Genomic DNA, 17,168 nt, shown 5'->3' on the forward strand with positions numbered 1-17,168 from the left:
TCACAGACCCATCTCGCTCTTCTTTTATAATCATGGTTGCTTGAATTGTAGGGATACTTCTTGTCATTGTGGACGAATCTTCGTATTGAGCACTCTTTGCCCCTTTTTATTTTGGGTTCCTTATATCTTATTTTATCAAGAAGGTTTGCTTCCATGATTGTCTTCTTTATTATCTTTTGGCATGACTTTCTTGGATTATGTTGAGGGTCCTCTATCTCTAAACTTTGTCATAGCTGTCACATTTAGCACTGCCACCTATTCATTGACTGTGATACTCATTTTCAACTGCCTTTCGTGATGATTGTCCCATGTAGGTTTGTGAGGTGTTCTCTGTGGATTGTCTACACCATTGCCAATATGCCATTGTCACACTACCATTGAGATTGTACTTATGTGGTCATAGACTGACCTCCCTTTAAAGTCTACCCCTTTTCTATCTTGTGTCACTGTCATCACAAAATTATCATTCATTGCCTTTTCTTGTAGATTGTCATTGTTGCCATGAACTGTCATGCAAATTCTTCAAAACATTGTAGTTGGTAGTCTATGTGAAGTTGTTTATAAATATATATTGCTAGTTGAAGAGTTGAATGTGTAATTGTTGGCTATGCTATGTAATATTGTTTAATTGTTCCTAATGAGTAGTTGTGTTTGGCAGTTCCTGGTGGTTGGTAATCTTAACCAACTGCAAGATAGTATTTATATACCCATTTTGTGTGTGTTAGTGATATATCCCCTTACTTTGTTTTCAATTTTTTACAATTTTCAAACATCAAAAACACCCGTTAAGGTTAGGAAATACAAACACAATGCTGTTGGAAGATAACCCTTCCACTTTCTGATCACCAAGAACCCAATGTGGGAAGGTGAGAGCATACGGTGAATAGAGGATCGCTAGCTCCAATAATATACGGAAAATACAATGCTGGGCGGCAAGCCAACTCCTTCCGCTTGTCCAGCAGACAATTTATTACAAACAAGGAAATAGATCACTCAATCGCTTATTCAGCGGGAGGACTGAAAATGATAATAACAATCCACTCAACCTCTTATTCAGCGGGAGTACCGTAGTACAATGAAATAAGATAGACGGCAAAGCCAGCCTCTTCCACTTATTTAGTGGGTGTTGTGATACAATTCAAAAATAACATAGCTGTTAGTACTACTAATCAATTTCCCAATACATAACATGGATTTTTTGATCAAGAGATATCGCTGTTCAAAGCTGCAAATAAAGTTAAATGCACTTCACAGGCTACAAGAGACCAACTACCTCAAAAACAACCTCACACTCCAAAATTCTAATTCTGATATACTTTTCCAGCAAGCTGAATAACACAAACTAGTGACTTCAAACCACACTAAAATGCTCACAACTCCACCGAGACTTAACAAAAAGACTCGAGACTGATTACAAATGAATTTTAGGAAGGAGGCGATTAGGTTAAGACCAACAAACAGCAGCAAACTCGCACAAAACATTAATGCATGCATTTGTAGACAACTCCAGCATGGTACGACTTGGGCATAAGGGTGATTTGCAATATAAAATTCATAACTCCAAATTAAACTCTGCAAATTGGCATATAGAATTGCCTAGGGCCTAGGAAAATAAAGAGAGAATACCCAGAAGCCACAAAAATTCACCCATGGACTTATGATGAAAAAACCACTTCAGCTTTACAACCAACCTGCAACCTGAAAACTCACAGACACTCCAAAACACATCAGAAAACATCAAAAGTTACTTCATCAATGAACTCCATTTGTTCTTCAGTGTAAAGAATAGTCTCACAATCTCAACTAGTTGCTATCTTTCAAGCAAGAAGCCAAGAACCAAATAGGAGGTATGCATTCCTCGAAGCAATCAATCTGAATTTCGGCAGCACTTCGTTGTGAATAAACATGGATAGTTTCAAATGAAGGCCAAGGCACTTATTTATAACCTTCTTCTCAAAATGAACTTTTTTTTCCTCCAATATGGGATTAAACAACAACATTCAAATTTCCTTTAATTTGCATTTCATTTCATCCCCTCACCAAATCATCCAAGTGCATAGACAAGTCACTTTATTTAAATGCAAATAATACATAAAGTGAGAGCCCAACATATACTTAAGGAAATGACTTTAAATATCGATATAACTTAAGCAGTCCCCCTTAAATAAATCGTCCAACTTTGCCTTAAGTTATAATTTAATTTAAAACACCATTTTTCATCAAATACTGAACTTGCTAAAACAAGCTTCAAGAATATGGGGAATCAAATTGAGAGAATTTCCCTACCAGATATAGCCACTGCACTGAGTTGCAGAACCCCTGCCAAAAATAGTACTGCTATAAATAGCACTTACTAAAAATAACATACTGCTAAAAATAGTGTGCAAAGGCATTTTAACCACATTCTGAGCAACCGTCTCAACTTACTAAAAATAGTAAGTCCAGAAAAGTCTTTAGCTTCATTTGCATGTTACACCATCGCGAATTTCTCAGAAAACCCAGAGAAAGAAGCTGCCCTCGCCTCCACTTACTAAAAATAGTAAGTTTGCCAAACTCCATTGCTTGCTATGCATGCACCATCATTGCAAAGCTTCCTGAAAACCAAGAAGGAGTCTAGACCCAAAACTGACAAACTCCAACATGTAAGCCACCAAAAACGCTGAAACATCCTCCAAAGGGTAGGAAACCCTAATTCTTGCTTCCGACTAGCCTGCGGATCTTCGGAATAGGCTAACGGTCAACTGAGCTGATTACTGCTGAGAAGGGGAAATTATAGTCCGCCCTCCCCAAGATTGCTTGTCTTGAAGCAACGCAAGTCTGGATGTTGCAGAATCTCCTCATTCTCCCAAGTAGCATTCTCCACAGGCAAATTCTTCCACTTCACCAAATACTCTTTGATTGTCCTTCTCCTCAAAGAGCATTCTTTGGAATCAATGATCTCCTCTGGAATCAACACAATTCCCCTTCCAGGGGAGGTAGATTTGAAGAGACCACAACATTGTGTCCAAGTGCCTTCTTGAGGCGTGACACGTGGAAGACATTGTGCATCTTGCTACTCACTGGTAGCTCCAACTCGTAAGCCATTGCACCAACTCTCTTGAGGACTCTGAACGACCCATAGAAACATGGCTTGAGTTTCTCTGCTCCACTTTTCTTGAGAGTAGATTGTTTGAAAAGCGGAAGTCTAAGATAGACCATGTCTCCAACCTCAAATGAGCGCTCTACATGTTGTTGATTAGCGTACAACTTCTGCCGATTCTATGCAATCAGGAGGTTATTCTTCAAAGCCTTCAAAATATCTTGACACTGCTGCACTATGTCCTTTGCTTGAGGGGATTTGCTATCACCAAACATCAAATCATCAAAGCTAGGGGCCTCGTTACCATAGAGTGCCATGAAAGGAGACATTCTGATGGATATGTGATAGGAAGAATTGGAGCAGTACTCTCCCAAATGTAGCAGTTAGAGCGTTCCACGGAGCAACCGTCTAAGTCAAGAAATATCTCGGAAGCAAGCACTGCAGGCATGGACAAGGGAAAGAGAGTATTGCAATTTGGAGTAAAAGTTGCAGGGCCAACAGAGACAACAAAGGGCAAAAAGAAGACAATGCCGGTAAAATTACATTCGACACCATTACATTTGAAGGATTAAGTGGAAGTGTATGCAGAACCTGGTGGTTGGAGACCCTAGATAATAATTTGATTAAGCAGTCTCTCAGGAAAGCACGGGTGCACTGGGCAATTCAAATGCCCATGTTTGTGATCAGGGATTTTGAGCCATGTATGCAAATGATGTTGGCCACATACGACAACGCAAGAAGGGTATTGACATTCTTTTATCAGCAGAGCAATGTGACAGTATCTTTTGCACCTGAGGATTTTGCCAGGGTCTTTGGCGTACCAGATCAGGGGAAGAAAGTAGGCAAGAACGCTACCAAGATGTCACTAGAGAGGAGAGAGCAACTACTACAATTGATATGTCGAATTGATCTCTCAGAGCAGGAATGGGCAACGATTAAGGCACCTAAGGGCAGAGGATTGAAAAATCGTACATAGTCCCATGAGAATGGCAGTCCCTGCTAGATGTCATGGAAAGCAGAATTACTGGAGCCAGCAGGGCATCAGACACGATGGTACCCATGATTGCACTCATGAATGGATTGAGGAATAAGACGGTGTACAACTGGGCTGCAGTCTCGTCAGATAGAATTCATGAATTTCTGACATTACTACACAAATTTTTACATGCCGTACCATGCCATTGGGTTATTCCCTGATGCTGTACGCACACAAGTTTCTTCGGAGAAGCATGTTTGGAAACCTCGGGAGACGTTGGAATCTTCGCAGCCAGCCATATTCTATTGGACCCACTTGGATACCTTCACGAGTAGTGGGGAAGCCCATTCCAACAAGAAGCGAAGGAGACCACCACAAGTAGTAGTGTCAAAAAATGAGCAGGAGACAAAGACACTTGAAGGCGATGCAAAGGTAGAGGCTGAAGAAGAAGATGATAGTAGTGCAGAGGAAGGGGAAGATTCTGATGATACTTCTTCTAGGAGCAGCCAGAGTAACGACGCATTCCCCCTTGCTAGTTGAAAAGAAGTCAAGAAAACCCTTGGTACAGAGGAGAGGTTGGAGACTAGTGGCTGCGTGGTGTCTTTTGGGCATGTGACAAGTGGTATCCGTGGATTGCTGGCGGGTGGAGTGAGACCTGCGGGAGTGGGTCGACTGGTGTTTGCGCCAACAATATTGACTTTAGATGGAGGATTGACACCACTCTCGGCTTCGGGGGTGACGGTGGGAGCAATACCAGTCATGCCCATCCCAGGATTTGGGCAGTTGAGACCCTAACCTCCATTGCCAACACCCTCTAGTGTCGCCACAATAGTTCCGGCAGGAGACATACCAGTGGTTCAGGCACAAAATGTGGCAGAGGGAGCTCCAGCAGTATCATCGGTTTATAGCGTACCTCCTTGCATTGAGTCTCTCGCACCGGGGGAGCCTGTACACACAAAGGTGATGACAGCGAAGGGCACGATGACCGTAATGGACACAGATGATGATGCCACCATGGATGAGTGGCTGGGTCGCTATGAGATGCCTCCTATGTCACTAGTGGGACCCTCGCTTGCCTCACCCCAACCATGCCCTTTTCTTGAGATTGTGGACTTAGATGAGGGTAGTTCGGATCAGGAGGAGGAGCGACAAGAGTTGGCGATGGACTTCTTGCAGGACACCATTGGGTTTGGGGAGGAGACGAGAGAGATTGTAATATCCCCAATAATTTTTTCTTGATTTTGCAATAAGATTTACAAAGCAAACATAGTAACCCGTTAAGGTTAGAGAAATAATCCATAATAACTGAAAGAAACCCTTCCACCTTTTGTTCACCGAGAGCCCAATCTGGGAGGGTGAGAGCATACGGTGTTCCAGGGATCGTTAGCACCATAAACCAACTGAAAGCTGAATACAATAATGGGCGGCAAGCCGGCCCCTTCCACTTATCCAACAGGTACAAACAAGAAACTTGGCGGTAAACCAGCCAAGAGAACAACACACAAAGACACAAATCACTCAACCACATTGTTTCGGTGGGAGGACTGAATCACATCAAAAGCTCAACTCGACTGCTTGTTCAGCGGTAGGACCATTACAACATAAAATCACTCAACCACTTACTTAGTGGGAGGACAAAACTTCATAATTGAATTACAGAGCAAGAAGGCGGCTAAGCCAACCTCTTCCACTTATGTAGTGGGCAAGCAACACTCCAGAAATGGTTAGTAGTACTACTATTACTTAACCTTACAAGATAGAAGGAGAAGATTAGAGATGATATCCAATACAGATTACAGCGAATAACAACCATAAAAAAAACTCAAATAAGCCACTTCTGCTGAACTGAAAATCTGAAATCAATACACACATAACTATTCTCAACTGGCAATACCAAAATGATCAGATTTCACTCAAACGAAGACTGAAACACACCAAGTCAAATGCAAATGGAAGATATAACCTGGACAATGATTCTAGAACATCGAAACTGCAATCTAGATGCCTCCAAACAGCAACACACATCCCAATGCACCTTTGGAATGGTACGGCCAGCTAGGTGGTACGATTTGCTCTTAAAATTCCATCTCTCCAAATCAACAGCTATAAATTTGTAGACAATATTGCATCACGATTTGATAGAGCCAATACCCAGAATGATTGGTTCACTCGGCCAGGAGGTATGAATGAAATTCAGTTTCAGCAACTACGCGACCAGCAGCAAGAAAACACTCCAAAACCACACAAAATCACTCCACAATCTGCAAAACACTCTCTAACAGCTCTGGAAATACAAGAAACACAACTAGGTACTATTTCCTAAGTATGAAACTGAGACTTAGCTAGGAAGCCACATTTCGAAGCTCAGATTTCAGTAGACAAACCGACAACATAACGATGCAATTTCATAAGATATCCAAATGAGAGGCCAAGTGCCTGTATTATAGGTTTCTCTCTTGAAACTCAAATGCAAATGGCGTCCAAATCAATTGAAATTCAATTTCATTTCATGTCATAGCCTCCACAAGTCATGGCGTCAACTTCCCCAAACTCCCTAGGCAAAGTTCAAACTTTTTCCTAGGTGATAACTTGCAACATAAAAATAATATAAACATGAAATATTTTATCATTCTCAATACCACCTTTTTATCACCACTGACTTAGGAAAATAACAATATTGATGGCAGATAGATAATTTCCCCTAAGTCACCCACAACACAATTAATCAGTAATAAAAATAATTAAATATTAAACCTTAGGATAAGGAAATAATATTTAATTAAATAACTTATAACTCCAATACTGATCAACACCAAAATTAAGGATGAAGCTGTGCAATGAAGACCACAGAACTGTGTTGAATCAGGACCCTGTCTGAGGTTGCTGAATATAGAAATGCTCAACGCAACCACTTACTAAGAATAGTAAGTCAAGAAATATTGCTCCGAAAAACATGATCTTCGCACCCAGAGAAAGAGCTTGGAAAGCTCAGTAGAACTGCATCATCCAAACAGCCAAACCCTGACTTACTAAAAATAGTAAGTTCTCACTTCACCAATAAATCAAATGCATGTTATGCCACCCTGGAGTTCATGGAAAACCTAGAAGGAAACCATAAGTAGAACTGAAGAATTCCTTCCCGACAAACCCTAAAAAGCTCGTGCAGAACTCCACAGAAGTTGGAAACCCTACTTCTCCTTTCCAAATAGCCTACGGGTCTCCGGAATAGGCCAATGGACCACTGAATGCACATCACTAAGAAGGGGACATTATAGAGATGCAGAAGTAGATGATGGCCACTACAGAGAGCCAGCAAGGGATCATGGAGATATTTCTGGCGGAGATGGGAGCCAGTACGCAGAGAATGGCAGCGGAGGTAGAGGCCAGTGCACGGAGATTGGCAGCCTCTATTCAAGAGCAGGCTCTCGGACAGCCGGCGGTTGAGGGTCTTCTCGCCTTTGCCACAAGAGGGTGTGCAGAGGAGTTTGGGAGATGTTTTGAGGCTAGGGGTTGGCCTGCTATGGAGACTCCAGAGATGTTGGAGGAATGGAGGTGCGAGGAGACAATTGGGGCTAGTGGAGTACACTTGCTACTACAAAGGGTAGAGCAAGCATTCCGGGACAGGTACTACCAGCTCAAGCATACCCAGCATAGTGCATCTATAGCAGAGACAGAGCAGGTGGCGGCCATCACAGCTCGGGAGGAGCTAGTCACTCGTTTGCACATGATGGAGATGGAGTTGGTACAATAGAGGGCCTGAGCGACCAGTCTGGAGGAGTTGGCTCGTGCCAAGGCAAAATTGGCCCACGAGACGGTGAGGCGAGCACAGGAGGGGGCAGAGCGAACAACCCTTGAAACTTGGAGTTGGACGGAAAGCAGAAGGAGCTCATGGAAGCAGTTTTAATGGTGAAGAAATCCAGGGAGAGGCAGTTGGTGGCTGAGCGAGATGTGAGGCATAGTACACAACAGGTCCATCAGCTGAGGGAGCAGTTGGCAATAGTAGCACTGTTGGCCCCTTCTTCATCAGGGACGCCCTTTGTACCCCCTCAACTTTGATTTTTCTTGTTTTGTCTTGGTGTCATTCCCCATTTTGTTTGTAAGTCATCAAGAGACGGCCTTCTTTTTTGGGGGGGATGATGTTGTCGGGTGATTATGTCATATCGTAACTAGAATTGTTGGTTGAAAATTTTGTACACTTGGGGAAATATACAAAATTGGGGTTTCAACCACAGTGTGTGAGTAAAACTCTCCTAATTAAGGGAAGGCTCCCCGTATCTATATCTAATCTAAAACTAAAATAGGATGAAACAACAATCTTTCTTTTTTTTTAAAGAAAGCCAATATCCTTTTCTCTCCATAGAAAAGTGATAGCAATTTAACGTAAAATAGTAGTAACAACTTTTGAAATGAAATGAGAGAAAGGAAATGAAGTTTCTTGAAAGCTCAAAGACTTCCGTCACTTCCTTTGGAACGGGACAACAATATCAAGCTCAAACTCTTGAATATGTGAAGTCCTATCTACCCTTTTCTATGCTAATGCTATCAAGAACAAATTATAGCAGCACAAAGTCTGAAATATCTTATTCCCTTCTACACAAAATAGTAAGAACTAGTATGAGCTCAAAGACTCACAACTATTTCTTATCATAAAATCTATTTCTAATCTCTCTCTCAAGAATAAGTGTGAGCACAAAGATTTACAACTCTTTCCAAGAGAATATTTACACTAATTTATATTAACCTCCAATACTTGTAGCACAAAGACTGCAAATCAAATTCGATTAAGCTCTCTAAGAAACACTTGCAAGAAAGATAATATGAAACACAAACTCAAGAATGTGGGACAAAGACTCAACACTTGAGTAATCTTCTTCTATTTCTTTCAATTCTTTAATTTACACATAAAAGTTCAAAGACTTCTTTGCTGCAAATTTGGCAGAGTTTTTGCTTGCTTTCCAAAAGATAAAAATTACAATAGACCCGCTCAAGTATTTATAGGAGAGGAGTCTTGAGAAAAAGGTGGGAGGATCCTAACTAACTTGAGAAATTCTCTCAACCACCAAGACTTATTCAAATTTACAAGTCCTATTCTAAATTGACTTGTAACTTGTCTACTTGTAATTACAAAAGTGCAAGTAATGACTTGACTTGCAATTTACAAAATGTTTTTACAAGTAAACATGTCAAAAGAGAGACTACAACTAAGAGATTACAATTCTGAAAAATGCAACTAAATGTTGAAAAACACTTACGTTGCAGCATGTGTAGACATGAATCCTTCAAACTTCTGGATGATCATTTTTAGCTCATTGGGATTCGGTTCATGGGTATTCTTTGCCCCGATCATGGTTTTCACAATAACATTGCTGCAATGAAGGATTGTGGCATTATTCTTCTCAAAGGAAGACTGAATTTCTTGTAAGAAGATTTGGTATGTCACCAAATCTTGAATAGATGTAGCTGAAAATGGTTCATTCTTCCACTCATGATGAATCTTCAATTGTAGATCTGAGAGAATCCTTTCTTCTAATAATAATTCTCCATTCTGATTCATGATATTACAAGAAACTTTCTCACAACGAGAAACAATATCCTGAAATACTCCACTCGCAGTCTCATGGCATCATCAATGTCTTCAACAAGTGACTTGAGAACAAGGGCTTTGTTCTCCAAGAGCTCCTGGTATTCTAGATACACAACCCTCGAAGAAATAACTTGATGTTCTAGAACACTCAACTTTTGTCGAGGAATCTTGAACCATGTTGTCAAACTATCTTCCACCTTTTCCAAGTCTTGTTTGAAAGTGTCAGAAACCTGGTTCAATTGTCCCTCAATGGTCTTCAATTGGACCATCATTTGAAAAACCTCCTTCAAGACTTGTGCACATAAATCATGAAGCTGATCTAACCAAGATTCCAATGCTTGTACCTTTTGAGCAGCTCTCTCAACTCCTTGAATTGATTTTTATGGACCGGAAGAACTTGACGGATTGCTCCCTTCACTAGCGGATTTTGTGATCTTTTGAACAGCTGCAACAAGTTGTCTATTCTCCTCTTCTAGCTTGTCCTTCTTGGCTAGAAGCTCATCATATCATTGTACTAGTGAAGCTACGAACTGCTGGGCATCATGCTTGACTACTTCATGTGTTTGCTTACCCAACTCTACCCTTGTGACCCTATAATCAGCAGCTTGCATCTCCTCATGTGGCTTGTCTACAAGAGGTTCAACAATTTCAGCCACCTTCATCTTGTTGTTGTCAACTATTGCCCTTGAGATTGTCTTGGCTCTTTTAGCAACCTTGGGCCTAGATTGCTTAAGCTGCTGATAATCAAAGACATTAGGAGAAATATCCTGCTTCTTTCTCTTGGGAGTGAAAGAAGTGAGCCATGGAGGTAAATCCATTAGCTCTCCTTCAGTAGCAGTTGAAAGCAGAGGAGAAGCAGTTTCTATTTGAACAACCGTGGTCATCCTGGGGGAAGTATCTGTTTGGATGGAAAGCCATGTAACCAAAGACATGAAGATTGTCTCATAAACTCCTCAAAGTCGGAAGTAGAGGTATTAATTTCTGACAAATGAATACATGCAGGAGTATCCTCAAAGATTTCTAGCAAACTCTCTTGTTGATAATCAAGAGGTGGCTCAACTGCTGAAATGTGAATGGCGTTCCGAGGAGACTCATCCACTACTATAGGAACATCATGAATAATGTAAGAAGCATCCACGTCTGTGTCAAGAGGAGATAAAGGCAGCTCCATGGGAATTGAGGAAGGGATCTTATGAGGTGACTCCAAAGTTGGTGATCTTAGGAGCATCATCTGAATGTTGTTCTTCCTCTGGATTTTCAGGATCAATCACATTAATATGAAGCTGGGATTTTTCCTTCGCACAAACTGTCTCCTCCTCAGGAGGAAGTACCATTGCTCGACTCACCCGCAACTTAATTCTAGTGCCTGTAGATGATGCACCTTCCTTGTTATCTATCTGAATCTCGGTCCTACAACCAAGGGGTCCTGTAGAGTCATCTTCCTTACCGATTTTGATCTTGATAAGTTTAACACCATTACCTTTGAGCCAAGTGTTGGTGTTAGCTAGGATAGGTTGAAATCTCTCAAGAATAGAAGTGCATTCTTTGTGTGACCCCTGGAAAGGTATAGGGAACGGATCCTTGATGGTGATGGCGTTGAGGTACCTAAAATCCATGCAGATGCGGATTTCGTTGGCCTCCTTCAGCGAGATCACGATCGGTGAGACCCACTTACTTGTCTCCACTTGAAATATGATGTCGGCCTCCAACATCCGTTCGATTTCTTCATTCACCTTAGCCGCATAGTTTTTATTCATGTGATACGGCCTCTTTTGTACCGGCTAGGATCCAGGGACCAACGGTATCCGATGGACACACAGTTCGGGCAGGACTCCTTTTAGATCTTTGTAGGTCCAAGCGAACACATCCTTGTATTCCATAAATTTTTTGAAGGTTGCCGCCTTCAGCACGGGATTCCAATTGTCTCCCACCAAGATATTTCGAGGGGTTGCAGCATCCCCTAGGTTTGTCTCCTTCAGGGTGGGGTCTTCGTACCGCATCGGTTTTTCCTTTGCAAACTCGTACGTCGGAATGTTATTCACTTTGGCGTCTCCCTTCTTATACTCCCTGTATTCTGGCGGGAACTCATCTTTCTTGCCTGGCTCCTCTTCAATTTGCAGCATATGGCACGCAAGATGGAAGACTTCATAGTCCTCCATTTGCCAGTGGAATAGCCCATTGAACGAGCCTACCTCATCCTCAGAGCAGTCTTCTAATTCCAGGACACCTTCGTTGTTCGGCTCCTTTTTGTTCTCATCCATCCCGAAATCCCCATTGGAGTCCGAATTTGAAGAAGAGGCCATGTATTCACTCACCATCTGTGTCTGGAGGTCGATGATAAATTTACGGCCCCCACTCTCCATGGACAATGTGTTTCGCTTCTAGTTGTGATTTACTTTGGTTTTAATTAGCCAACCTCTTCCAAGGATTGCGTCATAGCCCCTTTTCTTCAAGGGGATCACCACAAAGTCGAGAACGAAGGGCTGGGTGCCGATCGTCACCTGTTGAGCCATAAGTGTTTGGATGGGTTTGATACCGTGTTGGTCGGCACCCACCAGGTTGAAGGTCGGCGGCCATAGTGTTGGCTTGCCCAATTTCCGCCAAGTCTCCTTGGGAAGTACATTCACCTCGGACCCTCTGTCTATGATGGTGTCGGTGAGGATCGTACCCAATATCTCCATTTACACCACTGCCGGGTGTCTCCCGCTGTTCACCGCCAACAACATGGGGTCAGTCGAGGGGCTGACCGACACCTCTGTGTGAAGTGTTGCTATACGGATCGACACTTCTATGGCATTATTGATGGCTTCTCTTAATCTGGGCATGGTGTTGAGGAGGTCTTGGAGTTTGATGGGAACCTCGGTCTACAACACTTGTCAAAGGATGTTCTATTCGAATTCAGCAGATGTACTTGTCGGGGTTTCTTGGGGCTCCTTCCTCATTTCTCGCTCAATATTGGCCTTGCCTGCCCGTACTCGTTCCTTCTCTATACGGGGGTCAAGATAAGTAGCTTTCTTCGTTTGTGCTCTAGTGATGGCAAGCGTCTCCCTTTCATTGGACTTTTCAATTGTTAACAAATTTATTCCAAACTTCGGGCAACTCCCGTCGTTGTGATCTCCTGGCCTGCACCACCGACACATATGCTGAGGGGTGTTTCCCTTGGGACAATCGTGTGCATAGTGTCCCCATTCATTACAGGCTCGACACTGGATCATCGGGCGGCCTTTTGCATCATACTGCACTCGGCGGTTGCTATTGTTGTTATTTTTTCCTCCTCGTCTATTGCTTTTGTACCCGCCGGAAGATGCTGTGGGCTAGCAGCTGCCGCAGCTGTGGAAGGTTTCTCCTGAGTCAAAAGCACTTGGGCGCTTCTTGTTTTCATATTGTACGAGCACTCCTTGGTGGAGTGTCCCAGTGCTTGACAAATGTCACAAAAAGCTTTCTTCGGGCACGTACCCTTAGTGCGACCTTCCTCCATGCAATCTACGCACCACAAGTCCCCTTCGTTCTTACTGCTGCTCCCCTTCATTGCTTTGAATTCTCTCATCATTCTATGCATGTCCTTTTGTAGAGCGTGAACTTTCTTGTTTGATTCCTTGTCACTGTTGCTCTCAGAGGAACCATCGTCACCCGATGATTTATCATTCTTCTTCTTCGAGGTCTTGCCTTCGCTCTCGAGGTCCATGGCTCGGTTGTATGCATCCTTGTACAAGGTGGGAGGGACAATCTTCATCTTCTTCCTGAGGGAGGATCTTAGTCCTTCCACAAACCACCGCTTTTTCAATCCATCAGCGGGTTGATTATCCATCTTTCCGAGCAACTCTTTGAGTTGCCGACTGTATGCTCGTATTGTCTCATTCTTCCCTTGCTTTGTGCACAAGATTTCGGCAACCATTTCATTGTCATCTCGAAGGAGTGGAAACTCCGTCTCGAAGGCTTTCTTTAACTCGTCCCAAGTATTTACTTCATCTTGTCTGTATTGGACTACCAATCAATGGCTAACCCGTGTAGGGTGGCGGGAAACTGCACCACCCATTCATCTTTGTTGGTCACTCCATTGGCCGACTAGATCGTCTCACACGTATGACAGTGTGCCGTATAGGATCTTCCTTCCCGTCTCCAGTGAATTTAGGCAACTTCTGCTTGTTCACCATTATGCTCCTTGGCTTTGGCCCACTCTGCCCTCCAGAACTCGACCCTCCAGAAATTGGCCCTCTAGAAATTGGTCCTCCAGAATTTTGTACGTTGGGTCCCACCAAGTTACTCTGACTACCGAGGTTTGATGAGCCTGAATCGAACAGATTGCTTCTACTATCGCGCCTTTGTATCCTCCTGACACCTTCGGCCACACAGGTATCTCCCACTTCTCTGTTCTCGATCTCCTTTTCTCTCCTGGTCTCATCACCTCTAAATGGCGTGTACGGCTCTACCGTACTCCCGTTGCCAATCTCCTCCAACGTGAGGGAAAGGTCCCCCAACCGCTTCCTCGTGGTTTCTATCAATACAAAAACTTGGCCCTCGCTAGTGGAGCCATCATTGTTATTACCTCCAGTTCCTTCCTCAGTAATTTTCTTTAGCCGTCTCCTTCATTCAGCTTGTTGCTCCAACCTTAGTGCCCTCGTTGCTGCGTCGTGCCCGTCTTCCTCTTGTCCCTTCGGTACACGATTTCTGTCTTTGTTCAGCGTCACAGGCATCAATTCCTGCGTTCCGTCGAGTGGAAGGTTCGTCGGCAGCCTTCGTCACGTTCGTCCTCTCGTCAACTCCTCTCTTCGAATTGTTGTAAAATTTGTTGCCAATGGTTCTCACGGTAGGTTTCCTCTCAGCGAGTTTGTAGGGCAAGAAATGCTTGTGCCAACAGGCTAGGCAGGTTATTCATCATCCAGTTCATCGTCGGACTTACGCCAAGGGCACTCCACATGGCGCTCTCAAGGACGTCCTCCTCCATGGCTTCCCTTCATATGTAAGTTTCAATTGATGCTTGTAAGATGCAAGTGAAGTCCCTTGTCAGTGCCCTCTCGCCTTCGAAAAACTCCTCCGGCTCTTCCTCAGGATTGCTAGTTGTCCCCTTGCCCAATGGTTGTCCCATTATCGTCGTGCCATGTAGTATGCTCTCGTCATTCCCAAGTTTAACTTGGCAACGACGCCAGATGTTTTGCCCCCGAGGGGTGTGTGCATTCAGTGCATAACAGTACAGAGATATAGGAAATGTAGCAATACACAAAGATGCAAGTAAGAAGAATTCATATGTCTGTATTCATTTAAAACATAGTTTCCTGAAGCAATATCCACGTCCTGAAATAGAGACCCAAGTACATATATATAGGTGTCGGTACAGGTTGCCTGGTGCCAATTGCCGACAACTATCAGGTAACCATCGACCCTTAACACACTTAACATTCTAATTACGATATGACATAATCACCCAACAATAGAGAAAAGAGTATAGTTTTTCTTGAAAGAAGAAGAAAGACTGTTGTCTCACCCATATTAGATTAGTTTAGTTTGTAGATATGGGGAGCCTTCCCTAAATTAGGAGAGTATCATACTCACACACTGTGGCTGAAACCACAATTTTGCACATCCCCCAGGTGTACAAAATTTTCAACCGACAAGGTTAATGTGCAAGTTGCAGATCTTGGAATGGAATTTGATAATTCTCATAGAAGAGTTGTGACTGGTACTTTGTATTTGTCCAAAAGTCATGAATGAAGGGGTCTATGTTAATTGCTAGAGCCATGAACCCTTGTGATTAGTCCTCCAAATAAATCTATTTATTTCAAGACAGTAATATTTTATAAAATCCCTCTGTATGATGCTGTCAATAATATTATCCTAGAAAAAACATCTTATTGATAGCTTTACTCATGTTTTATAATACATAAGAATCAATTTATATGGATTACATTTCATTGTACAAGACATATTTGTTATATATATATATTATCATGTACTAGGAAGCTGTTTTACAAATTGCCACAAAGTTTATTTATTTTTAATCTCCTCTTTATTACAACACATTTCCTTTACCATATTCCTCTCTATCAAACTGAATGCATCTTCATTTCATTGTTAAAATTCACATTATGCATCAAAACTAAACCAAACCTCTGTTACAGCCATTAGATGTCAAAGTGAAGTTTTGTCAATGTTTATAGAGGCCCATGTTGCAAACTCCACTCTATTGTTATGCTGATCTGTTGTGCTTGTCATCTTGGTTAAGTAATCTAAGAATATTAGAAGTTGCATGAATACAATTTTGATTCTACTCATACAGTTATACTGAAAATACAAGTTTACTCAATCGATAGAAAAGAGAGAATGAAGATAAAAAATCACAAAAGTTTCTTCCTTGTCTTAGTTTTTTGGCCTCTTTAAGAATTGAATCTTTTTATGAAAATTGGATCTTTTCCTGCAATACAGGTGTCACAAGCCTTTCTTCGTCTTTTCAAAGGTGCAAATGTGCAGATGCCACTTGAATTTGTGAAAGAGATGCCAAAACCTGCAACAAAGCTAAGGCTGGACTTTTCTTCTATTCTTGGTCCATTGTTTTTCGTGTGGGTTATTCAATTACTCTTTCCTGTAAGTTTCATTTGTTGCATTACTTATGTTTTTGGTTAATTAATCATGGTCATGATTTATACTAATCTTAAATATAGGTTATTATGTAGCTTTGCAAGTTTGACAGAATTGAATTTAGTAATGCCACTCACTATTAAATAATATTCCTGTTACACACATACATGAATATCATACAATTGCTTTAAATGGAGTTGGCATATGACTTTGTAACTCCAATACTTTTACTTGAACTAGACCAGCACAATAGATAGATTTATTTATATGGATGCATTAATGCCCAAGCATATAAGGTTATGCTTTAGTCAAGTTACATTGTACAATGGTTTTCTAAACATATACTATTGGAAAAGTCGTTATGGTAATAAGAAAGCCTCCTTTTTTCAACATCTGCCTAAAATTTTACGTTGATGATTACATTGTCCCCTTGTGGTCAACTTATAAAAAATGGTTGTGTGCAATGTGCATTGGTGTAGGTAATCTTGGTCTCTTTGGTATATGAGAAGCAAAGGAATTTGCGGATTATGATGAAAATGCATGGATTGGGAGATGGACCATATTGGTTAATTACATATGGTTATTTTTTGGTCCTTTCAATCATCTACATGTTATGCTTTGTGGTTTTTGGCTCTGCTATAGGTAAGCTGCAATGGTTAATTGGCTTGAAGAATTTTGAGATAGAAATCATCAAAGGTTATCTGTGTTTCAGAGCGTTTCAGAATCCTTTCAAACTGACTTCTTTGCTGCAGGGCTGAAGTTCTTCCAGTTGAATGATTACAGCATACAGCTAGTTTTTTATTTTATCTACATCAACTTACAGATAGCACTTGGATTTCTAGCAGCAACTGCTTTTTCTAATGTTAAAACAGCTACAGGTATTACGGTAGAAATCTGAAATAAAAACCAATTTTGGTTTTTGCTGGATTTTATTTGAAATGTGGTTTGAAGTTAAT

General features: G+C 41.8%; 1 protein-coding gene across 1 annotated transcript in view; it reads left to right on the forward strand.

Annotated features, from left to right (window-relative positions):
* LOC131075820 (ABC transporter A family member 7) overlaps nt 1-17,168 on the forward strand; it is a 162,721-nt gene that overhangs the window by 46,394 nt on the left and 99,159 nt on the right. Inside the window, exons 7-9 of the mRNA XM_058012720.2 lie at nt 16,060-16,218; nt 16,692-16,854; nt 16,965-17,090. Of these exons, the coding sequence (XP_057868703.2) occupies nt 16,060-16,218; nt 16,692-16,854; nt 16,965-17,090 (448 nt within the window). The remainder of the gene's footprint in view (nt 1-16,059; nt 16,219-16,691; nt 16,855-16,964; nt 17,091-17,168) is intronic.

The sequence above is a fragment of the Cryptomeria japonica genome, chromosome 3 (genome assembly GCF_030272615.1).
Source record: "Cryptomeria japonica chromosome 3, Sugi_1.0, whole genome shotgun sequence".
Taxonomy (NCBI): Eukaryota; Viridiplantae; Streptophyta; class Pinopsida; order Cupressales; family Cupressaceae; genus Cryptomeria; species Cryptomeria japonica.